General features: G+C 37.4%; 1 protein-coding gene across 1 annotated transcript; it reads left to right on the forward strand.

Moving 5' to 3' along the window:
- The first annotated feature begins 483 nt into the window (after positions 1-483).
- Positions 484-2153, forward strand: LOC147536152 (GATA transcription factor 1-like). Its single transcript, XM_086643375.1, has 2 exons — positions 484-983; positions 1444-2153. Exons 1-2 carry the CDS (start codon positions 735-737, stop codon positions 2002-2004), a joined length of 810 nt encoding a protein of 269 aa, XP_086499501.1. The 5' UTR covers positions 484-734; the 3' UTR covers positions 2005-2153.
- Positions 2154-26012: the final 23859 nt, after the last annotated feature.

The raw sequence follows: 26012 nt of genomic DNA on the forward strand, positions 1-26012 counted from the left end.
GCTTAAGTGATTCATTGATTTAAGTTAGTTGAAATTTGATTGATAAAAGTATACAGTAAGAACTTGTTGTATTGTTCAAATTACCCAACGACTAGTAAAACTTGAGGTGGAGAAAAATGTTCCCTTATTTAGAAGAAATGCTACTTGACCTAAAAATTGGAGACGACTTTACTCTGAAGGCTGACGTAGCCGACTGAAACTGAAAAGAGATTTTTGAATTTTTATCAAATCACGGTCTAAATATAAGATGTTCTTTCCTATTTGTCGAGGCATTTCTCTCTCACACGATCGTAGGAGTCCATGACATCAACTTTGGATCGGCACATCGGCTTTTGGGTTAAAGTCGGTTCTCCTATTCGCACCATATTACCTCTTATTTTACCTTCCAAAGTAGGTAGAAAACTACTAAACACCAAACGAAGTGAATGCTAAGGGGGGTTAAAGTAATTAGTTGTCAAAATGAGTGGCAAATTACTAAGAAGAAAAACCCCAAAAATGGAGAACCCTTCATTTTCAACCCTTGACCTTGAGTGGCCTCAACAAGTTCAAGGATAAAGAAGAGAAAAACCCTCTTCTTCTATTCCCCTTTCTTTTCCTCTTCCCACACTTTTTTCCTCTCTATTGTTCTTGGTGGGAAAAACCCTCTTCCTGGTGGTGTCTTCTTTCTCTATTTTCACTCTAACTAGGTTTAGAGAGAAAAAGGGGGGGAAAGAGGAGAGAGAAAAAAGTGAAAAATGGAGTCTTTGGAGACAGTTAGTTGGATGGTAGGTGACCTTCTTGACTTCTCATCAGATATTGGGGAAGATGAAGTAGAACCAGAACTACAACAACAGCAACAACAACAACAACAACAACAACAAGATAAAGAAAATGAAAACAACAACACAGCTCTCACCCCTTGTTCTCCTTTGGACTTAAAACCCTTAAAGGAGGAACCTTTACCAAAGATTTTTGACTCAGACAAAGAAACCCCTTTCTTTCCTGTAAGTACTCCATTAACCCTCTTCTTCTTCTTCCTTCCCCTTTTCTCGTTTCAGCTTCATCAGTACTATAAACCCTTATTTGCAGTCTAACTCGGCCGAGTCAAGTCATAACTCGGCCTTGTCGACTCTTAACTCAGCACATTACATTCTGTCCGAGTCAGTGAATCGGCGAGTTAATCTGACCCATATTGAAGTTGAGATGAGATAGAGTAGTCTCTGTTTTAACATATATGTGAAAATTTGAAGTTAGAAAATGAACTATTTCCATATGTTTTAACATTGACTCGGTTCTCGTTAGCGAGTCAACTCGTTCGAGTCATATTGGTTGAGCTAGACCAGTATTTTAGGCTAATACATGAACTCAGAAGTAACTTTTTCATCTATGAGTGGGATGATTTGACTAGTCAACTCTGTTTTACCCGAGTTCTTTGGTTTCTTACTTTCCTTTGAACATGCTCAGGTATTAGAAGAAGAGTTGGAGTGGATATCGAACGAAAATGCATTTCCATCCATAGAAACATTTCTACCAATGAAGCCCGACATTGTAATGGACCATCGCAGCCCAGTATCAGTTAGAGTTGAGATTAGCGGCATTACCAGTAGTAGTAGCAGTGGTGGTAGTGGAGTTATGAATTGTTGTGGGACTCTCCGAGCTCCTAGTCGAGCGAGGAGCAAGAGAAGAATACGAAGGCCCAATTACTTGGAGTTATCGGGTCACCAGTGGAACTCTTGGTCCGAGCCTGAGAAGAAATATCCAAGAAAAACAGTAAAAACTCAAGGAAGGAAATGTGCTCATTGCTTATCGGAGAAAACACCACAATGGCGAGCAGGCCCGTTAGGTCCGAAGACACTTTGTAATGCGTGTGGAGTAAGGTTTAAATCGGGACGGCTCATGCCCGAGTATCGGCCCGCAAGCAGCCCAACGTTTGTGTCGGATGTGCATTCAAATTCTCACAGGAAAGTATTGGAGATGCGGAGGCTAAAGCAGAATACTTTATCACAGTCAATGGATACAGGGTAACGAACACCTATATATATATGTTATGTTGTTTCAGAATAGCATAGATTGGTAGTTAGGTTTGTTATGACGGATAGAGACATGGTTTGGTTTTTAATCTTATTGGTAGGAATTTGTTTTGAGTTAATCTCTTAATTGGTAGTATTTTCTCATTGTCGATTGTTTATTTATTTTTGGGTGAAAAATCGATCTTCAATATTTCTCTAGATAACCAAAATGGAGTACTAGAATCATAAAGTCACATGATATATGACCATGGCCAGAAGATAGTTTCATGGACCAAACTTCTAACCTAGGGATTCCTTGACATGATATTTTATATACAATCGATGCATGTCAGATATTGTTAGTTGCTTCGATTTGTTTTGTACTTGTGGTCTATCATCATTCGTATTTGGTTGGGTAATGATAAGATAGGTAGTCTTTGTTACGACTTACTTTCGGTTTGGCTGAGGTTTTCTGCTTATTTTCTGTACAGGTTCTTTGCTATTCTTGATATAAGGCTTGCTTGGAGTCTTTTGATAATTTTGAAACTGAAAACTACCCTCACTCAACTTCTAGTTAGTCTGAGAACTTCACACTTCTGAGTTTATGTAGGAGAGTTTTGACTCATGGAATCAATGGTAGTACAGTGAGAATTTTTTAGAGAGATTATTCGGTTAAAGATGGTTATCATATAGGTTTGTCCTGTAAGATTATGAGTAGTCTGTAACACGGGCCTCATCAGACTCTGGTGAACGTATAGGAAATCGGGCTTTTGAGCTTTTCCGCTCCCCCATTTGAACGTCTGGAGCAGCCCGACTAGCTCACTGAGAACTAGGAAAGAGTTTTTCTCTTCTTTTCCCCCAGTTTTAGGTACCCCAATAATGTATGGGGTGAAACTTGTTGATCACCTTATTCTGTTGAATGGGTTGTTGATAATAGGGGAGTTGGGGACAGTTCGGTAGAAACTAAGGAGCACTGGATTAGTGTCTTTTTAGTCTCACTATATTGTAGTTGCAATTGCACAAGTAGTTTTTGTTTAAACATTTACTCAGCCCTTGTTAGTGAGTCGACTAGGTGGAGTCATAATGAGCTAAACCAGTATTTAGATTAGCTAAAAATAAACTCATTAACTGTTTCTTATATTAATGGGATGATTTAACGAGTCAACTCTGATTTTATCCAAGTTCATTAGTTACATATCGTTCAATGGATCGGCAATCTGATAGAGTTGAGATTAGCAGCATTACTAGTAGGAGTATCAGTTGTATTATTAGTAGTATTAGTGATAAATCATGACTTATTGTGGAACTTTTCGAGCTCCAATTCGAACTAGAGCAAGAGAAGAAGAACGACTACTTGGGTTATTGGGTCATGAGTGGAGGGTTTGGTCCGAATCCGAGAAGCAATAATGTCCACTTTGCTTGTCATAGAGAACCTCAGAATGTTGAGTAGGCCCTTCAGGCTCGAACACACTTTGTAATCGCATGTGGAGTTCCTGCAAGCAGCCCAACATTCGACTGAAGTCCATTTAAATTCTCACAAGAAAGTATTTAAGAAGTGGAGAGAAAATCATAATACGATGCCTCAGTCCATGGATACGTTGTAACAAATTTGTTTTCGAGTTAATTTCTTAAGAGATGGTATTTTTTTCACGGACATAGACTAAATGTCTGATTAGTCCACGCACGTGAACTTTTCACGTACCGTTGGGTTGCAGGCTAATGGTATTATCCTAGTCAACGATCCCGTCCTTTAGATCTATATTATACTTCTTATGCTCCATATCAACCGCCTTTCCCACAGAAAAGGGGCCCTCTGGAACCAGTAACATAAAGCTTATCAACGTTAACTACAGTTTTTGTTGCAAATTCTCTGACATTAATGGAGGAGAGTACTATTACAGTAATATTCGGAAAGTAAATTAGGAACAACTTTAAAAGTTCTAGTACAATTATTTTTGTGAGCCCATTTTGTTAGTGCATTTGCTAGTGAGTTGCTGAGTCTAGGTATGTGAGAGAATCTGATATTGTTGAAATGCGGAATAAGATTCTTGATATGACCCATCGGATTGCTTTCTTTGCGTCGTTGAGATGGCTGATAAGCGCTGAATTATCACTTTCTGCTATAATGTATGTGAAGGTGCATTTGACTGATCATTGTAAGCTGAAAGATTGTTTTTGCTTCACTTTCCTTTGCATTCCTTGCTTTTAGTGTGGAAGTGTTGGCTGTCATGAAAGGGCTTTATGACCATGAGCAATACATCCAATGCCTCCAATTTTATTAGTCTGGTTGAAAGAAGCATCTTTAATAAATTAGATATATAGATTGGGTGGAGATGACCAGGTTTTTTTCCTTCTTCCATCTAGGAGTCACATTTAGAATTGGGGATGCGTTCGCATTTGGCTTTCCAAATATGCCATAGAATAGTAGCCTGAAGTTGGATTAGATTGGAGTAACCTGCACTAATATCTGATTTCCAAGAAGCTATCCATTCCTCTAGTGATACAATGTTAGTCGACCGCATATTAAAGTAAAACCATATCTTTCGAGCCATATCGCAGTACAGTAGTGCATGCTCCATAGTTTCCATATTATTACATGAGTGACAATTCAAAGAGTTGTTTAAATATTTACCAATTCGTAGACTGTTATAGAAACATTTACATAAAAATAGATTTATGCGAGGAATGGTCTTGATATTCCATATGAACTTCCATGAAACTTCTTCCGAATGCTCTGGGCTACGGGTCAGGACTAGTTTGTGATACATTGAACTAACTGTAAATTTACTAGAAGGGGTGAGAACCACTTCAAGTTATCATGACCCTCAGATTGAATATCAATAACTTTGATACAGTTGCAAATATTAGGTTCAAAGATGTTGTCAATTATAGAGTCGTTCCATTGACTATTCAATATAAGTTGGGAAACCCAAGTGAAATTCGAGTCGAACCGGTTATTTATAGGTAGAGGGTGGCCAGGGGCCCAAAAGTGAGTCTAAATGTTGATATTATTACTGGTATGAATTTCCATATATAAAGATTCTTAATTTTATCCATTTGTCTGACATGGATTTCCATAACCATGAGTAGGCTGGTTGGGGAGGTCGGGGAGTAGTGGAAGAACGAAAGTATTTGGTTTAGAAGTTTTGCCCTTAGGTTCATTTCTAAGCCTCTAAGCTAGTTTACGTAGGAAAGCTTGGTTGTCGCAGACTGGCAGTACGGGGTTCAGATACCCAGGCCTCCCAGTTTTTTGGGAAGACATATTTTACTCCAAGTCTTGGTAAATATGTCTTTAGTTTTTCCCACCAAAAAGACCTTTGAGAAGACCCAACGCTTTTGCATACTCTTTTAGATATAGCAAAACATTGCATCTGGTATTGGGGAATGGCCGCCGCAATTGTAGAAACAACAACTGTGCGACCAACTTATGAATTATTCTAGCCAACGGGAAAGTTTAGATTGGATCTCATGAATGATAGTATTGAAGATAGAGGTCTTATTAGCACCTATGAAGAGATGGGCTCCTAAATATTTTTCACACAAGTGTTTTTAACTTTTAAGGTTTTTAATAATCATACGCTTGAATTTGGGATGAGTGTTCTTAGTAATATATTTAATTTTGTGTAGTTGATCATTTGGCCAGAGACTTTGCAAAATACATCAAGAATATTCATAAGGTTATTGATGTTAAAGATTTTCTACCAAAAATAATACCGTTATCAGCAAAGAGGAGATGTTTGATCACCCTGTTAGGGTTGGGAATGGAAAAACCGATAAAAGGGCATTGTTTGATTGAGGATTGAACAAGATGACTAAGCCCTTCCATCGCTAAGGTAAATAAGAAAGGAGAGAGAGAGGATCTCTTTGACGGATCCCTCGACTAGGCTCGAAAGTAGGTCCTTGGCGGATCCCTTGACCAATAACGTCAACTACAGTTAGCACAACAAGAGCTAATAGAATCAACAAGCGCCATTTTATCTTCATCTCTAACCCTCTCATCTCTCTTAGTTTATCTATATTACATCTATGATTTAGGCAAGTATTTACATTATATAGACAAGTATTTGCATCATTCATTTACATATGACCATGATGGTCTTTGCTTGAGAAGCTACTAATTCAGGTGTGTTTTTGTTTTGTTTGAATCTGACTCGTCCGAACCAATAGACTCAAAATCAATCTGAATCTAGACGAATAAGACTTCATGAGTCAAACAAAAATAAATGGCTGAAATCTGACTTGCATCATTTCAAACCTCGAATATAAGGTTTTAAACAAGAATAATGGAAATACATTTATTCTGCAAAATGAAACTATCTCAAGTTATACTCTGACAAGTACAAATTGCAATCAGAGACACAAGTTCTTATTTAGATTAAAAAACAAACACTCAAACTCAAAGAAAAAGTGGTGGGTGGTTCAACACCTTAAACCCCTTCATTTTCAAATCAAACCTTTACTGCATGAAATTTCATAAATTAGTTATGAACTGACAAGAAATCTTTCCCATTTTCGTTACCGTATCCAATTATAACAACGGCGTGGTTGGGTTGTAAATTAATGGTATTATCCTGGTCAAATATCCCGTCCTTTAGCTCAATAACATACTTCTTATGTTTCATATCGGCGGCCATTCCCACAAGAAGCCGGCCTCGTGAACCAGTAACATAAAGCTTACTATCGACATCAACCACAATTACCACAACAAGAGCTAATAGAATCAAGAAGCACCATTTCATCTTCATCTCTCTTTCTTTATCTATATTACATCTATGACTTAGACAAGTATTTGCATTATATATATACAAGTAATGAAGTGTATTATATTCTATTATGAATCGTTATGAGCACTACATGATCGTGATGTCTTATATAATCTACACCTTTAGTTGACTAATAACATACGTTTTTGTTGCCTTCAATTGGCAACTCCGAAGGATACCTTACCCGGATCTTGTAGTTTTCGAAAAATATTGTCCCCGAACCCTTTCTCACCTTCATCTTTATCATTTTTAGTTCTAAAAAATGTCTTTCTCATCTTCTCCTACCACTTCATCTTTCTCTGTATTTGAAGACAACCACTTTCAACTTTGTCTATTAATGACTATAATCAATGAGAGGACAACATAGACCTAATTGTTGTTTGAGCTCCAAGTCGAGCAAGGAGCAAGAGAAGAATATGAAGGCCCACCAATTATATGGAATTATGGAGTCATCAGTGGAAACTCTTGATCTGAGCCCGAGAAGAAATATCCAAGAAAAATAGAAAAAACACAAGGGAAGAAATGTTCGCATTGCTTGTCCGAGAACCCCACAGTGGCGAGCAGGCCCGTTAAGTCCAAAGACACTTCGTGATGTGTGTGGAGTAAGGTTTGATTCAAGAAGGCTCGTGCCTGAATATCGGCCTACGAGCAGCCCAACATTCAAAGTTGAAGTGCATTCAAATTCTCACTAGAAAGTATGTAGTATGTTAGATTTTGTTGTGATGGATAATGCATTCTGGTTTTCTTCATTTTGGTAGGAATCCGTTTTTGAGTTATATTGTCTTATAATCTTATTGTTGATTGTTTACTTGTTTTCCGGTGAGAGCAACACCATAATCCATAAACCACTTATTTTTTTCATAATCAAACCCTAAAAATTCAAACTGAGAAGAGCATTTTCGAATCTTCACGGCTGCACACTTTTGATTTTTTTTTATCATATATTGTACCAAACGGCCGTTTGGTCCACAAGCGTGAACCCTTCACCAGCCGTAATCTATTATAACAACCGCGTTGTATCTTTTTTTCCGCATATATTGTACCAAACGGCCGTTTGGTCCACAAGCCTGAACCCTTTATCCGCGTCTATTATCGTGCTCCAAAATCGACTTTTTTTCCCAAAACATCCAGCCCCTTTGCTGAAAGAGCTTCAGCCACATAATCAGGACTAACCACACCATGAGTACTACAAAAATGTGTTAATGATTTGTACAACTAACGAATTTTTAGATTAGACCACGAAAATATAGACGATCTAATAAATGCGAGACAAAAATAAAAAATATACAAGTAAATATTGAAATACATATGACATTTCTCTGGTTACTTGAGCAATTACGAATTACAATTGACATTATGAAATACAAATGACTTAAACTGCATACACATGACATAGATGCCAACGGGCGAAAAAGGGTTTCTAAGGAAAGTTGCAAAGCAATTACTTATTTCTTATAATTATTATCGAATTCTAAGTAGTGATGTCCTCACCTTCAAGCCTTCTAACAAGTCCCCATGTTTGCCGTGAGCTTTTCCTCAAACCTCTTCCACGAATTACAGCTTTTCCATCCTCGGCTGCCTCATTACCAGCTCCGGCGAGACCACCACCTGTGGCTCCATCCTTAATTTCCATTTCTTATGCCTCCACCACCCCGGCCAAGAACAGGACTCACAGGTGCAGCAATATTTCTTTTAGTAACTCGACGAGTAATGTCTTGTCCGAAAGCGCGACCAAGTGTCGGAGCTCCGTTTTTTCCACTGCCTATGTCAACAGAATCACCTTGAGTTCCGCCAACAGTATTTCCACCAACTTTGCCCGAGTGGCTCCCTGAACCTCTAACAAGACCACCATGAACTACATTGTTTCCACCACCTTCACCAATGATGCCGCCCAAAGCACCGCTAGTACTGTTTTTATTCACTTCACTAGTGTTGCTTCCTCTGCTAAGAAGAGCACCCGAAGCTCCACCCTTTCCATCTCCTCCACCAATAATTCCACCCAAAGCTCCGCCAGTATCGTTGCCACTCACTTTTTCAGTACTATTGCTTCCTCCTTTAGTACCGTTTCTACTGACTTCGCTAATATTATTGCTTCCTCCGCCAAGAAGACCACTTAGATCTCCGCGTTTTCCATCACTCTCGCCAACAATAGCACCCAAAGCTCCACCACTATTGTTTCTACCAACTTCCCTGGTATTGCTTCCACGAAGACCACCATGATCTCCGCCTTTTCCACCAATTCCGCCAACAATACCACTTGTAGCTCCTTCATTACCGCTTCCACCAACTTCGCCAGTATTGCTTCCTCCATTGAGAATTGCCTCCACCACCACTACCGCCCAAACCGCCGGTACCGTTTCCTCCAACTTTGTTATAATTGTTTCCTCCGCCAAGAAAACCATTTTGATCTTTGCCTTTTCCACCACCTCGGACAGCATTACCACCCAAAACTCCGTCGGTTCCATTTCTAGCAACTTCAATAGTACCATCATGATCTCCATCTTTTCCACCATAGCTTCCAGTACCATAACCTTCTCCATCCAACAAAACTCTTACAAGTTCTGCAGAGGGAATAGTTTCTTCCATGTATCTTTTCATGGGAATTTGGGTATTAATGAATGAACTAGTAGTACTAGTAGTAGTATTAGTCATATCAGCCCTAGAAGTAGGCACTATACGTGCATTAGTACTAGTGTGACATTCTGATGCCACAGCAAGAACAACAAGAATCAAACACCACTTCATCTCCATCTCTTCTTTCTCTCTTTAGCTCTGGTTGGAAAGAAGAGGTTTTTGCATCATTTATATAGGCATGCATGATACACATTCTGGGTCAACCCTAATGGTCATGAGCATCATGATTGGCCAATTGGCCGACAACTACACGATCTCCAACCCTAATTAATAATCATCATGATCTAACATTTCTCCATTTCACAGTTTTTTTCTTTGTCATAGGCTTTATAGATATTATACTACTTATAGAACTTTCTAGACGACTAACTTCTTTTTCCTGATGGAATCTATCCATTTTTAGGTTTCAATTTCTTGTGCAAGATTTTCAGATAACATGTTGGATTCTACAACTTTTCCTAATTTGAAAGAGTTTGATGGTGTGTTTGGACGACGGATTCATGAATCAAAGTAATTTTTTTTTTTGTTTGTTTGGTAACTAATAAGAATCCTATATATGATTCTTATTGACTCGGAATCCTATTAGAGTTTTAGGAAGAGTTGTTCTTTCGAGAGCCGAGTAATTATTGCACTAAATTTATTTATATGTTCCAATAATGTCTGTTTATTTTGGTAATTTGATTTTAATTACAGCAGAAGCAAATTACATTTGCCAAGAAAAATGTGAGGACTACCAAGACTGCAAATTGCATTAATGCATTTTGTCTTAAAAGAGGGTTTTCAAAAGGAAAGTGTTTTGGAATCATTTATGAATATTGTTGTTGTAGGGTGTCCTTTTGTTAGACCATCTAAATAAGTTTAGAAAACAACTATTTGTTATTGTGTTTAACTCTCTTTATTATCAAATGAATTATTGAATGAATGAAAGAGCTTATTTGGCCGCAATTATTTTTTTTAATTTCCTTTGACGTTATGGATGTATTATTATATTTGTTTCAATTGCAAAAATAAACAAAAATAAATATATCGTATCAGAAGATAACACTTTTCAACATTAAATTTGTGTCTAATAGATTCAACAATTGCATCAAACAAACAAACTTATGTAATTGATGACATCAAATGTCGTAGTTAGAAATCCTGTGATGACCCGACTTTAGGAGTTGTCGAAATATATTGTCTTTTTTTTTTTTTAACATTCAAGCTCAAGCCCGACAAAGGCTCCATGACTAACTCGGAGTGTCTCGACACTTACTTCGTTTTAACTTGTACTTATATGTAAACTTTAAACACTATTCAGTAACATCTTCAAGGGCCATGTTTACATAAACATCAAATCCCCTCAAGTGAATTTCTAAAATTGGACCTGTAGAATAATTTCTGAAATGAAATGTTACTATGTCCTACCACTTTCTCAGGTGGATTTCGGTCAGACGTCTCCTTCTAAATCTCGTCCGGCCCAGTCACCTTACCCAAGATTCACCAAAGGAGAGTGGAGGGGCGTTGTTTCGAAACTGTTTCTGAAATAAATACCACATGAGTAATCTTTTTTAAGGTACACTATAGTTAATATTGAACCTAAACCACTGTATGATTACTTTTGGTGGTTCAGCACTATAGACATGTATACACGTATAATCCCATTGTATAACATTATACTTAACTCGACGTAGTGACATTTGACCCATGCATAGCGAGAATGGTCCACCACGATAAGTCTAGTTATAGATCACCAGCCATGCCTATCCTATATATACTATACACATTCTTTTGTTATTATTGCATCTCATTTAGGTTACTTAATTGCCTACTATAAAATAATTTGATAATTTTTTTTTTTTGTTGAAAGAAATAATTTGACAACTTGGATGTTCTTTTATTATACTGACTTCAAAAAATGCAGCACGTACAGAATGATTTTTTATTTAGATATATAGGTAACAATCCTTTTAAACCACATAATTTGTCATAATTATTTCCGAAGTGGCAAGGCCCTCACTTTGAAGCCTTCTAGTATGTACCCAAGCGGCCACGCCGCCGCGAGCTTTTCTCAACCTCTTCCACCAATTACAGCTTTTCCAACCGCGGCTGCCTTACTACCAGCTCCGACAATAGGACCACCCTTCCCACCACCCCAGCCAAAAACAGGACTCATAGCTGCAGCAAAATTACTTTTAGTTACTCCACGAGTAATGTCTTGTCCGAAAGCGCGATTATGTGACAGAGCTCCGTTTTTCCACTGCCTATGTCAACAGTACCACTCTGAGTTCCGCCAACAGTATTTCCACCAACTTTGTCGAAGTGGCTCCCTGGCGCTCTAACAAGACCACCATGAACTACAGCGTTTCGACTACTTTCACCAACGATGCCACCCAAAGCTCCACCGCTATTGTTTTTACCAACTTCGCCGGTATTGCTTCCACTTCCAAGAAGACCACCATGATCTCCGCCCTTTTCACCACCTCCGGCAAGAGGACCACCCGGATTTGGGTCTTTTCCAGTACCTCCACCAACATTACCTCCGTGAACTCCGTCTTTTATACCACCTCCACCAACAATATCACTCGGAGCTCCGCTAGTACCGTTTGTACCAACTTCTCCAGTATTGCTTCCTCCGCCACCAAGACCATCATTAGCTCCACATTTTCCATCACCTCCATCCAGAGCCGTGGCTGGGAATTTGAGGGCCCTGGGCGAAACTTGGTTGCGGCCCTTTCGTACATAAATAAATTACGAGCACAAAATTGAACAAAATGTAAGATGATGAAAATCATTAGTGATTCACATGTGTATTTATGTATTATTAGTTTTTTTTCTGGAAAAAAGACCTAGCTTTCTATTTCTTAAAAAAATACTTCAAAATTAACGAAATACTCCTAAAATAACAAAATGGTTAAGAGAAAGTGTAGTGAAGCAAAAATAAAGATAGACTTAAAAATTGTATTCTCAACAATATTTTTTTCAAAATGTGGCCCTCAGGACTCGAACCCGCGTCAACTACATGGATAACCAGTTCCTTCCCACAGAGCTAGTAGTGGATAGATGCTTAAGTTGGTATTGTAAGGTATATAACCTTCGCTCAGGGTCCTTTCATAGAAAATTGGCCCTTTTGAGGTGGGGGGCCAGGGCGGACGCCCTGCCCGCCCCCCTCAAACACGGCTCTGCCTCCATCAACAACACCATGCCGAGTTCCACATTTTCCAACACTTCGGCCGACGTTACCACCTAAAGCTCCAACATTATCATTTTTACCACCTCTGCTGTAGTTGGTTCCTCCACCATAAAGACCACTTTGATCTTCGTCTTTTGACTCTTTTCCATCAACTCCGCCCACATTTCCGCCCAAATCTATCTCAGTATTGTTTCTACCAACTTCACCAGTATTGCTTCCTCCGCTACGAAGACCACCCTGATCTCCGTTTTTTCCGTCAACTCCACCAACAACATTACCGCCCAAAGCTCCGTCCGTGCCATTTCCACCAACTTTGCCAGTATTGCTTCCTCCCCCAAGAACATCATCATGACCTCCATCTTTTCCACCATAACCTTCTCCATCCAACAAAACTCTATTAGGTTTTGCAGATGAAGTAGTCTCTTCCATATATCTTTTCATGTGAGTACTTCTGGTAGTAGTTACACTAGAAGTAGGCACTATACGTGCATTACTAGTGTCATGCAATGATGCCACAGCAAGTACAACTAGAATCAAACACCATTTCATCTCTCTCTCTCTCTCTCTCAACTATCTCTTCTAGCTCTCTAACTCTAGTTGGAATTTGGAAAGAGGAGGTTTTGGCATGATTAATATAGGCATGATACACATCTCGGGTCAACCCTAATTGTGAGCATCAAGATCGGTTGACAACCACCCGATCTTTAACCTCCATTATTAATCATCACAATTTAACGTTTCCCCATGTACACAAATTAAATAACTTCCTCCACCACTAATTTATGTGCCATATCTTGTGTATCAATTTCAAGTTTCAATAAACTGGATTATCGTCGGTTTGAAGTCTAAACTTAATAAAAAATCAGTAATAAATTTATTTTTATTAGTCTCTATTTCATGCAAATATACAAACACATTACTAATGTGTTAATTGTTTGGTGAAGATACAGATGTGTAAGAAACGAGTTTGCTATTTACGTAATACAAATTAAGATGCATGAAAATAAACAACAAAAGGCTTAGAGTTATTTACATTTTGTTTATGGTAAATTTGACCGAAACTCCCTAAAAATTTGGACTTTGGTTAAAAAAGATCAGTCAAATTTTTTAGTCTTCAATTCCCTGAGTACTTTTGTAATTTGCAACACTTTGCGACAGCTTTGCAACACTTTGCGACAACTTTACAACTGCTTTGCAACAGTTTTGGAGCGTCTTACAACACCTTACAACAACTTTGCAACGCCTTGCAACACCTTACAACAACTTTGCAACGCCTTGCAACACCTTACAAAAATTAATGGATACTAAAAGGTTTTCACCTTATTTTTGCCTCTTTGTCTAAGGTTCCTTACATTTTGAGAGAAATCTTCATCTATAATAACACCTTACAACAACTTTGCAATGTCTTGCAACATCTTACAAAATTTTCTTAACAAATACTAAAAAGTTTTCACGTTATTTTTGCCATTTTGTCTAGGATTCCTTACATTTCGAGAAAGATCTTCATCTATAATAACACTGTTTGAAAGAGTTGGTGGTTGTTGGTTCGATTTCTTCCTCCATTAAAACAACATGAGAGATATCTTAGAGACATAATCAATGCAAGTATCTAATAGAAAAAGAAAGTGAGAATAAAAAAGAAAAAATATTATTAAAAGTTTTAAATTGTGAAATTGTTTTTATTCTAATCCCTATGTGTCTCACTATTTAATTTCAAATCCCAAAAAAATAGCTCCTAATACTAGTTTGGTATAAAGAAGCAAAGTGCAAAAAACTAAATTTGTACTATAGCTCCCCAACAATAACACCCAACTCTCCTTACCAAAGGCTGAAAGAAACGTTGAGAGAAAGAATGAGCAGGACATAGAGAGAGAGAAAAAGAAAAATGAGCATGAGAGAGACGAAGGGTAGGGGCGAAAGTAGTGATGCTTAAAAGGCCGGGTCAGGCTGGCCCGGGCCGGGCCGGGCCAGTTACCGGGCTGGGCCTAGCCAACCCGGGTTGAAGTGTCCCGGGTCGGGCCTCAACCCAGGTTGGCTATACAAGGGCCAACCCGGGACTGGGTATAGACCCATGCCTGGCTGGGTTGAATCCAGGCCGGGCCAGCCCGGATTTTATATAATTTTTTTTTTAAAAATTTGAAAAACCAAAATTTAATTAAAAAATATAAATCTATAGTTTATTTTGAATATATAAATTAAAAGTGTAGAGACGATTTTCTATAAATAATGACATGATTTAGAAATGACTTTTGGAAAGATTTTAGGAATAGTTATTAGTTAATAGGATATGATTTTCATAAATAAGTATAGAAAAGATTTTTAGAAAGAGTTTTTTGAATTGATTTTAGAAAGGCCGCGACTTTGGGGAATAAAGAAAATTCTCCGGGGAATAAATTCTCGAGGGAATCCAGATTTTTTTTGAAAATTCTCCGGGGAATAAATTTTTATGGCGAATACAAAATACATTTGTTTGAAAGTTCTCCTCCATCTCATCTGTTCTCTCTGCCACTTCATCTTCTCGACACCTCATCATCTTCTTCGGCGAAAGTCGCCGGCCGGCGACCTTCAAACATAAATTATATTTTATGGAAATGAATCTTTTAGGAATGATTTTGTTGGATTTTTTCGGAAAGGAATATTTTCAATTTCTCTATGAAATTTATGAAAATAAGGCATGAAAAAAAAAAACAAAAAAACAGATTTTGACGGGCCGGAGCTGGCCCGTCAGGCCCAAACCTTAGGCCCAGCCCGGACCCGGAATAGAACTCAGGTTGGCCAGGCTCGTTTTCCGTACGGGCCAGGCCGGGCCTGTACGGAACGGACCAACCCGGGCCGACCTGGCCTTTATAACATCACTAGGCGAAAGTAATATAAGTTAATTTATGGACTCGAAATGAAGTTGCTCCCTAAATGAAATCTAATTGACGAAAGTCTTTATTTCATGAGATTTTTTTGGATGCCCCAAAACCATAACCTTCACACTTGTACTAGTTTTCTTCAATTGGAGTAAAAAAATCGGGATCTTATACATAAAGGGTGTTAGAAAAAATATTTCTGGGAGGATTTGAACCCTCAACCTCTTGCAAATGAACTGAACTCTCAAAACTGAACTACAACGTAAAACATATTACAAATTCGTTTAGAGTAATTATTATTTCGAAACTGACATACAAAAATTCAAAATAGAGTTATTTTCTTTTTGGTCCTCTAGTTTGTGACCAACTTCCTTTTTGGCCCTCTAATTTTCATAAATTAAAAAATAACTTTTTTTTTTTAAAACCGTTTGTTAACTTTAACATTTGAATTTTTCGTTTACCTAGTTACCCTTCCTCCAAAAATGAGAAAATAAATTCTTATTTGTTCCCTTTGAGAAGTCCCCTTATCTAAAAAAAAGACCGCTGATGCTATGCCCGACCAATATTCTGGCCGAATCCCGGTCGGGATACTTGGCTGGATCAGATCTATTGAGAGAAAGCATTTGACTTTCTCTCACTAGATCATGCCTGTCCAAGTACCTCGGCCGGGATATTGGCCGGACATAACACTATTTTTGAAAAAAAATATACAAAAGTCTCCTACACCGTCCATTTCTCCAAAACCACCTATTAAACTTTTGAAAATCAAGTCAAAAAGATTTAAACCTCCAAACTAGCCCATTTCTCAAAGAGGGGTTGGGCAAAAGGTCCGCTTGTTTCTGCCAAACAAGAAGCAGACCCACTGCCCACAAAGAATGAGGGGCAGGTCCACTAGTCACACCATTGGAGGAAATTACAACAATAACCAAATTTTTATTCTTATTTTACATAGATTGCCACCCGAAATTACAGAAATGCCATTAATAAATCCCGTGTTTCACGTTTCTCTCTCTACACTATGTCCTCCACTTTCTCTCTCTACATTAATGCCGTCCTCTCCATCTCTCTCTCTCTCACAAATCTAAACTAATTTTTTTCTCTTTCTACAAATATTTTCTCTTCCTCTTCAAATACTTTATATCTTTGTGATTTTTTTTCTTTTGTTTTAAGTATAGTTTTTTCTTAAAATCTGAAAATTCTTTTCTTTTTTGGAAATATGTAATAGATATTACTTCTAAATTTTTTTCTGGTTTAGTAACAATTACGTTTTGATAACAAACTGTACAAAGAGAAATTTTTCTCATTCTTGGTAGTTTTTCATTAGTTTGTTTTCATATATTTTTTGTAGTTTCTCATTGATTTGATTCTATCTCAATATTTTTTTAAAATATATTTTCTCTCTCCAATCTTAACTTCTTTCCTTCTTTCAAACATTTTATCCTTATATGATGGAGAGTTTATAGGACATTCCTTCCAAAACGTAAATTCCTTTCAAAGAAAATTTATGGGACATTTTTCTTTGTACTGTACATTTTTTTTATTTAATGGACACTTTTGTACTAGGAATTGCCTTTTGTACCGGGAATTTTCTTGTTTAGCGGGAATTATTTTATGTAATGACCATCTGGTTATGTATTAGACACTTTGTATTGGGATTTTTCTTGTGTACTAGGAATTTTTTTCCTGTACTAGGCATATGGTTATGTACGAGAAACTTTTGTTCTGGGAATATTTTTGTGCTCCAGGAATTGTTTTATGTACCACTCATTTAGTTATGAATTAGACACTTTTTGTACTAGAAATTTTCAGGTGTACCGGAAATTATTTTATGTACTGGGCATAGTATAACTTTTTATGTACTCTGCCTTCTTAACATGAACCAGGAATTTTTAAATGTACAGGACATTTGTGAATGTACTAGACATGTTCGAATGTACGGGACATTTGGTTATGTACTAGACACTAGAAAAATATTCGAAGGAAACTTTAAGATGTTAGATACCGGGAATTTTCTTGTGTACCGAAAATTTTCATGTCCACCGGGAAACTTTAAGGATAGTTTTTTCTTAAAATCTAAAAGTTCTTCTCTTTTTTGGAAATATGTAATAGATATTACTTCTAAATTTTTTTCTGGTTTAGTAACAATTACGTCTTGATAACAAACTGTACAAAGAGAATTTTTTCTCATTCTTGGTAGTTTTTCATTAGTTTGTTTCCATATATTTTTTGGTAGTTTCCCATTGATTTGATTCTATCTCTATATTTTTTTTTAATATATTTTCTCTCTCCAATCTTAACTTCTTTCCTTCTCTCAAACATTTTCTCCTTATATGATGGAGAGTTTATAAGACATTCCTTCCAAAACGTAAATTACTTTCAAAGGAAATTTATGGGACATTTTTCTTTGTACTGTACATTAAATTTTCACTGAATCTGATTTTTATGTACTAGGCATAGTATAACTTTTTATGTACTCTGCCTTCTTAACATGAACCAGGAATTTTTAAATGTACAGGACATTTGTGAATGTACGGGACAGGTTCGAAAGTACGGGACATTTGGTTATGTACTAGACACTAGAAAAATAAAATAGTCAAAGCAGATCAAGTTAAGGATAACTCCAGATCTGATTTCTTCACTATTAAATGTTTATCAAATCTTCATTCTTCACTATAAGCTATGTTTCTAAACCTAAATTTGAAATTTCGCTAAAACCCATGAATCTCTGTTCAAGAAAAATATTTCACGTTGCAACCTTCACAAAATAAGGAAAAAGATAGAAATATAAGACGAATGAAACTAAAAAAAGTACAGTGAACTTCCACATAACAACGAATCGTGGGAACGGATTGCGAACGGTAAAATGTGACGGGAACTGAGGAATTTACACTACATTCCAACACGTAAACGTATATCTATGACGTTAAATATAACAAAAATTGGGACAATATCTAAGAGAACCTGGAGATGTTCAGTGCACCATTCTATGCACTCAACATTCTAATATTCCCAGAACAAATATGTGAAGTAAAAAAGCAAATATAGTTAAAGCAGATCAAGTTAAGGATAACTCCAGATTTGATTTCTTCACCATTAAATGTAAATCAAATCTTCATTGTTCACTATATTCACTAGAAGCTTTGTTTCTGAACCCAAAGATGAATTTCTCCCAAACCCATGAATCCCTGTTCAAGAAAATGATTTATTCCTCATTCAATTTTCATTGAATCTGACTTTTCCAAAAAAATTCACCGTCAGATTTTTTTCAATATTTCTTCACCATTAAGCTTTCACCAAAACCTGTCCAAAAAATCAAATTATTCCAGAAACAATAACCTTAGGTCTGATTTCTTCACCGTTAATTTTTTCTTTCAAAAACATCATTCTTCACTATATCCATGTAGAAAAGAGAGCCAACATTTTGTATTTTAAACCCTAAATCCAGATTTGTTGCTTCCAGATCTCTGCTGGATTTAGAGTTTCTACCGAGATAGGAAAGATCCAAAAAAAAAGTGTGTAGAAATGTTTTAGAGAGAGATGTATAAATTTCGAGAGAGATAGAGAAAAAAAGAGATTTTTAGAGAGAGAGAGATGTTTTAAAGAAAATTAGAGCTGTATAAATTTTTTGGAGAAAGAGAGATGTAAAGAAGATAAAGATAAAAAGGGTATTAGGGGTATTAAACTAGTTAGGCACAATTCCCTGCTGTACCTTTATCTCGGGCCCACCAAAACCATTAATATTTGGACCTTTTTTTTTTTGTTAAGAATTAATATTTGGACCTAAACCTTATATCCGGATAACCCTGGATCTTACCCACATAAGCACCCCTTTTTTTGGTCCTCTCCCTCAAAAATCCTTTCTCAAAAACCACACATCTCTCCAAAATCACTAATTAAACTTTTGAAAACAAGTCAGCAGCATTTAAACCCCTTTCTCCAAAACCCCCCATTTCTCCAAAGCCACCCATTTCTTCAAAACCACCCATTAAACAATTATCTCCACAAAGCTTTCAAATGATTCTACTAAGTCCAAGGAAGACAAACGGAACAAGACCAGAGGAGTTATAGAGCAGGAGAATTGTACTATGTAGATGGCAAAAGAGTACTGAATACCAAAGGTTCTGAAGTGTCCTCCTGCTCCAAAGAAACGAAGAGATTCGTCTCTCTAGGTTAAACTCTTCTCTTCGATTGAAAGAATACTTCATTCCTCCTCCCAATTTCGAATCAATTTTTGTGATTGATGAAATTTCTACCCTCAAGTAACAGTTCATCTTAATCTTCATCTTTTTCTCCTCTCCTATCACACCTTTGTGGTAGTCACCACTAATAACATCATTTCTGCTACAAATCACACAATAACTGTTCTTTCATCTACCCAGGCAATCACAAATTCTCAAGCCCTAATTTCTTTAGGAGTAGTTTTCAAACTAGAGTTCTTCAACCGTGCTAATTGTACCAACAAATACATAGGGATTTGGTAAGACAACATTCCAGGACTTACTAATTGTTGTCTGGGTAGCAAATAAAATAACCCCATTGAAGAGTTTTTCATCATCAGGCACTCTAAGAATTGGAAATGATGGAAATCTTCATTTTTTTTTATGAATGAAAAAACCTAGTAAAACCCATTGTTTTAAGATCATTTTGAAGCAATACTGATAGAGAGAGAGAAAGGGGTTAGAGAGAATAAGGATTTGGACAGAGAAGGGATTAGAGAGAGTGGAATGAAAAAGAAGTAATGTTAGAAGAAGGATAATAAAGGAAAGAAAACAATCAGGTGTTAAAGTTAACTGACGATTTTATAAAAAGTGATCATTTTTTAATTTACGAAAAATAAGGGCTAAAAAAGAAGCCAAGAAAAAAACTCTTTAAAATATGAGACCCTCGGGTACTTTAGGACTGCACTTTGTGTCCGAGCCACCACCCCTTCTATAAAGTATAGATTGGTAGCACAGATTAGGGTTATTTCCCAAATAACCCCCAACTTTATGACCAGCTTCCTGCCTAGCTCCCTACTTTATCAAAAATACTCGGATGCCCCCTTTTTGAGTTAACGTTATAACACCGTTAACTAGTCATCATCTCTCTCTCTCCTCCATCTCCTCACCTCTCTCTGCCACCTCATCTTCTCGCCACTTCAACGTCTTCTCCGGCGAAGGTCGCCGACCGACCAATTTCCGGTCGGTGACCTTCAAACATTAAAAAAAAAAAACTATTTTTTTCCTTCTCTTTAAAATTCTTTTTATTTTTTTACTCTCTCCTTTCTCTCTCTCTAGATCTGGTTCCCCATGAACCAGATCTGTCGAACAGACCTTCATTGAAGGAATGAAGGTCTGTTCGAACCAGACCTAGATCTGGCTCATAAGGAACCAAATCTAGAGAGAGAGGAGAGAGTAAATTATATATTTTTTTTAGAGAGAGAGAGGGGGAATTTTTTTAATGTTTGAAGGTCGCCGGCCGGAAATTGGCCGGTCGACGACCTTCGCCGGAAAAGACTACGAAGTGGCGAGAAGATGAGGTGGCAGAGAGAGGTGATGAGATGGAGGAGAGAGATGATGACTAGTTAACGGTGTTGTAACGGTAACTCAAAAAGGAGGCCATCTAGATATTTTTGATAAAGTAGGAGGCTAAGCAGGAAGCTGATAGGGAGCTATTAAGGAAATAACCCCACAGATTACTAGTATGTTAGATTTTGTTGTGATGGAAAAATACACTTGCAGGTTTTGTACATTTTGGTAGGAATTAAGTGAGATAGTATTGTCTTATTGTTGCTGGTTTACTTTGTTTTCAGGTTTAAATTCATTAAAACTGTTCTCCAATTGTTCTAAGTAACCAAATTGGAGTACTAAAATCACTCATCTACTTAATATGATCAACTCTTTACTTGAGAAGCTAGTGAGGTGGTTTTTGATTTTTCTCTGTCTCTCCATCTGACTCGTCTAAGCTAATGGTCCCTAAATCAACCTCAATGCAAACGAATCAGATATCATGAGTCAAACAAAAATAAATCGTGTCATTATAGCGCTTGAATGTCTACCACCCAAACATTAAATACAACAGAATTCAATACATTAAGAATTAGAATAAAAATATGAAGTTTTCGTAAATACGATGTGAGCTGAGAAGAGCATTTTCACATCGTCAATCCTCCACTCTTTCGGGCTATTCGCCTATTATTTTGAGCCAAATGAAGGCCTACATGCGTGAACCTTTCACCAGCCGTAATCTATTACAACGTTGGATTGAACATCAACAAAATGATCTTGGTCGAAAATTCCAGACAAGTCTACACCGGGAACATTACGTGCATTTGTAGTTTGAGCTACTACTAATGATGCCACAACTAGGGATACTAGAACCAACAAAAACCATTTCATCTCCATCTCTATCTCTGTTTCTGACTATCTATATTATGCCTAAGTTTTAGAGAAAGGTTGTCATTGCATTATATACAAGCTAGGACCCAGTGGATACATAATTTCTAGCTAGGTCAACCTTATAATATCAATACTCTATTACCTTACGGCTACACGATACATATATATATATATATTTTTTTTTCTTATTGAATAATAATTATAATGTTATCAATTGTGATGAGCACTATGTGATCGTGTTTATCATTTCCAACATGAATCTGAATATGTTTTATGTTAAACGTCGTTTCAACATCTATCTAATTATGTAGATTTTAAATCAAATAACCGTATAAAAAAAAATAAATAAAAAATAAAAAGAATTGTAATAAAATTTGAAACACCTCTGAATTTTTAACAACAAGACATGTTTTTTAACTTTAAAGATATAATTTTATCAAACAGATCAAATTTATATTTTCTTGAATAATCGAACAAACACCCTGAACATGATGGAAGATAAAACACGAATTCTTATTGCGAAGTAAATCCTATCATAGCTAATAGCTTCAACCTCACCGCCACATCGTGCATGGAACCTTCCACCACCCATATCTATGCCGCGACCTTTTCCTCAACCTGATCTACCAAACATACTCATAGCTCCACCTTTTGCATTGGTGTTTCCGTCTACAATCCCGGCAAGAGAGCCACTCAAACCTCCACCACCTCTTCTATGACCTTTTTTGTCAGTTTTGCTTCCTCTTGCAACATGGCCAGCTAAACCTCCACCAACTGCTCCATGAAGACCACCCAAAGCTCTGCTAGCACCCCTTCCGCCAGGAAGACCGCCCAAAACGTTACCAATATTGTTTCCACCACCCAAACCTCCGGCCAGACGGCTCCCAACCGACCAACCTCTGCCAAGATATGCAATATCTAGTGAACTAGCCTTTTTCATAAAAAAATTCATGAGAATTCCTGTATTAATGAATGAAGTACTAGTAGTAGTCATATCAACACTAGAAGTAGGGACGTTACGTGCATTACTAATATGAACTTCTGATGCTATAACAAGCACAACTACAATCAAACACCACTTCATCTTCATCTTTCTCTCTTACTCTTTTATGTTTCTTAGATCTGTTTCGAGAGAGGAGCTTTTTTGCATAATATATATAATCGATCGAGTAGTGGATATCCACATTCTTGAGTCAACTTTTAGTGTCAGCACATCATAAACGTTTTTCCATTTCTAAAATTAGGATTCGAATCTTGTTGCTTCACAAAAAAGTAAAACCGTTCTCTCATGGGCTGACACGTAAGTGTAGTTTTTTTTTTGAATAATGATAGGGAACGAGAAAAACTAGACAGACTTTGGACATACATCCTATGTGGCGTTCCGTGATTTGCTGTTTCGTAGATTAGAATGATCAAAAACACGAATCATAACAAGCCACATAGGATGTATGTCCAGTCTAGTTTTTCGTGTTCCTTATCATTACTCTTTTTTTTAACGGAGTTTTATATGAGTCAAACCACGTCTAGATTCTTAAAAAACATAATATTTTTTTTCTTTTCTGACATGGACTTCGGGAATACAAATCAATAGTGGATGGATTTTCACTTTCACGCTAAAACGAATCAGTGACGTTCGGATTTTCACAGTATATACACTGATACACAACATATTGAGAAAAAAATTGTTTATAGATTTGAATACTATATGACTAGTGACTACTCCCATATAATTCGAGTGAGCGACAATCTCATCTTTACCTTCGTTGGACTCAAACTCACAGACAACCAACATATATTTGCTTTATCTACCAGACATTTGATCAACTGGGGGGCTCAAGAATAGCCTGCCACAGCGCCACTCCACGTTCTTTTGCTTATTATTAGGGCCAAAATGTCTTGTAATAACTAGAATAATATGATTATTCATATTTAATATTTTCTTGTAACTTCGTCATACAAATTTCGGTTATTTGAGTCGTAAGAGAGAGCGTCATAGATTGTAAGACGAAGATATAACATAAGATCAATGTGAGATAACATAAAATCAAAATGAATTTGAGAAAAATGTAGCATATGAAAAACACTAGTACTTAAATATTGAAACACTGCCAGAATCACTTCTAACATAACTCAGCTGAAACAAGCAACCAGAATAACATCTAAAAGACAAAACTAAAGATGAAAAACATAACCAACTTAATTTGAATAGAAATAACTAGAATATTTTGATGAGAATCAACTGAGGAAGAGAACTAAGACCCATCACCCAAACCTCCGACTCAATTGCCACCGCCAACACCACCAACGGCAGGAAGGCCACCAGCGACGGGAAGACCACCAGCGACGGGAAGACCACCTGCAACGGGAAGGCCACCAGCTACGGGAAGGCCACCGGCGACGGGAAGACCACCTGCGACGGGAAGGCCACCTGCGACGGGAAGGCCACCAGCTACGGGAAGGCCACCGGCGACGGGAAGGCCACCGGCGACGGGAAGGCCACCAGCGACGGGAAGGCCACCAACTACGGGAAGGCCACCAGCGACGGGAAGGCCACCAGCGACGGGAAGGCCACCAGCGACGGGAAGGCCACCAGCGACGGGAAGACCACCCACAGCACCGGTGCCAGGAAGACCACCCAAAGCACCGACGCCAGGAAGACCGCCCAAAGCACCGACGCCAGGAAGACCGCCCAAAGCACCGGCGCCAGGAAGACCGCCCAATGCACCGGCGCCAGGAAGACCGCCCAAAGCACCGGCGCCAGGAAGACCGCCCAAAGCACCGGCGCCAGGAAGACCGCCCAAAGCACCGGCGCCAGGAAGACCGCCCAAAGCACCACCAAGTAGATCGCCGCCTACACCTAAGTCGATACCGACATTAGCACTCACCAAACCACCACCAAGGGCTGAAGTAGCTTCTGAACCAGCCTCTAGCAGATGACGTGCATTAGTAGTTTGAACTACTGATGCTAGTGCAACCACTGAAACTAGAATCAAACACCATTTCATCTCCATATCTCTCCCTCTCTCTTCTCTCTAACACTAACTCACTCTCTTACTTTAGATCTTGATTGAGAATAGCTGTTTTTCCATTGTTATTTATAGGCTAGGGGAGTGAATACAGATTTGTAAGTCAACTCAACATAGGATACTTCTTTAATTACCATCACCTGATAATGTTGATGTTATATTTCCAGGAATCTCCATCTTGAGCGAAGTGCAAGGATCATATATAATTAGGACAGCTACTAATTAATATCATATCGTCAACATTTTTCGCCATTGACGAGAGACGACCTCTATACAATTTATGAAAACCCATGTTATCAAAGACAAGATTTCCTTTTGATCCCCTAGTTTATCGCCTCTGAAAAATTTAGGTTTTGGCGGAGGAAAACTATATACCTCCGTGTTTATTTATAATAGAACAATATTACAATAGATGGAAACAAATATAGAGAAATAACATAACTATGCAAACGACTCAAATCCTTAGTGTATCCTATCGTTTCATATTTTGGAGATATTCATAAGAAGATTTTCCTTGATTTATATTAGTCTCGCATGACGTTCATCTGTCTTTAATAAACTGTGAGTCTGGCCTCCTTTTAATTGCTAGAGTTAGGAGATGAAGATGAAATTGAAGATGAAGATAGAAAGAAAGATATAATTAAGCTGGGATAAATAATTAAGCTGGGGGTAAAATTGGAAGAGAAAGAACAAATCTGATTTTTAGGTAAGACAATCTCTAAAATAAGGGTCATTTTTTTCCCCAACACTACTACACTAGGGGCCAAGCTAGAAAATTTTCATAAACTAGGAGGTTGAATGGAATTGATCCTTTTTAATATGAATTAAAAATAAGTAGATTTTTAAATTAGCTTGGAGATTGTGTCAGTGAGATAGATAATTCCCAGATAGATTTTGTAATTTTCAATCTAAATTATATTAACAAGTAAGATGTAACTTAGCTATAGCAATCTCCATCTTTGTAGGAACCAAATTCACATGATCTCAAAATTACTTCAAATAAAGCTTAAAAACGGATCTCTGTGTTGTTTTTTCCATCTCGAGTCAGTCCTTCTATTTTGCCCGACTTGTTATAAGTTGTTGACAATATTGTTAACAAGACCGACTATGTTAACTGTTTTTACTGAGTTTGTCAAATTGTTGTCATGACTTGTTTTAAAATGTTGACAACAACATTCATAATTACGCCGTGACTTG

The sequence above is a fragment of the Eschscholzia californica genome, unplaced genomic scaffold (genome assembly GCF_041429995.1).
Source record: "Eschscholzia californica isolate CP2 unplaced genomic scaffold, dmEscCali1.0.p SCAF_5, whole genome shotgun sequence".
In the NCBI taxonomy this organism is placed as follows: Eukaryota; Viridiplantae; Streptophyta; class Magnoliopsida; order Ranunculales; family Papaveraceae; genus Eschscholzia; species Eschscholzia californica.

Excerpts from the sequence above, each read along its gene's own strand:
- LOC147536152 (XM_086643375.1), top strand. The coding sequence starts at position 735 with ATGGAGTCTTTGGAGACAGTTAGTTGGATGGTAGGTGACCTTCTTGAC. Across the intron at positions 984-1,443 it reads AAGAAACCCCTTTCTTTCCT|GTATTAGAAGAAGAGTTGGA; the intron begins GTAAGTACTCCA and ends GAACATGCTCAG.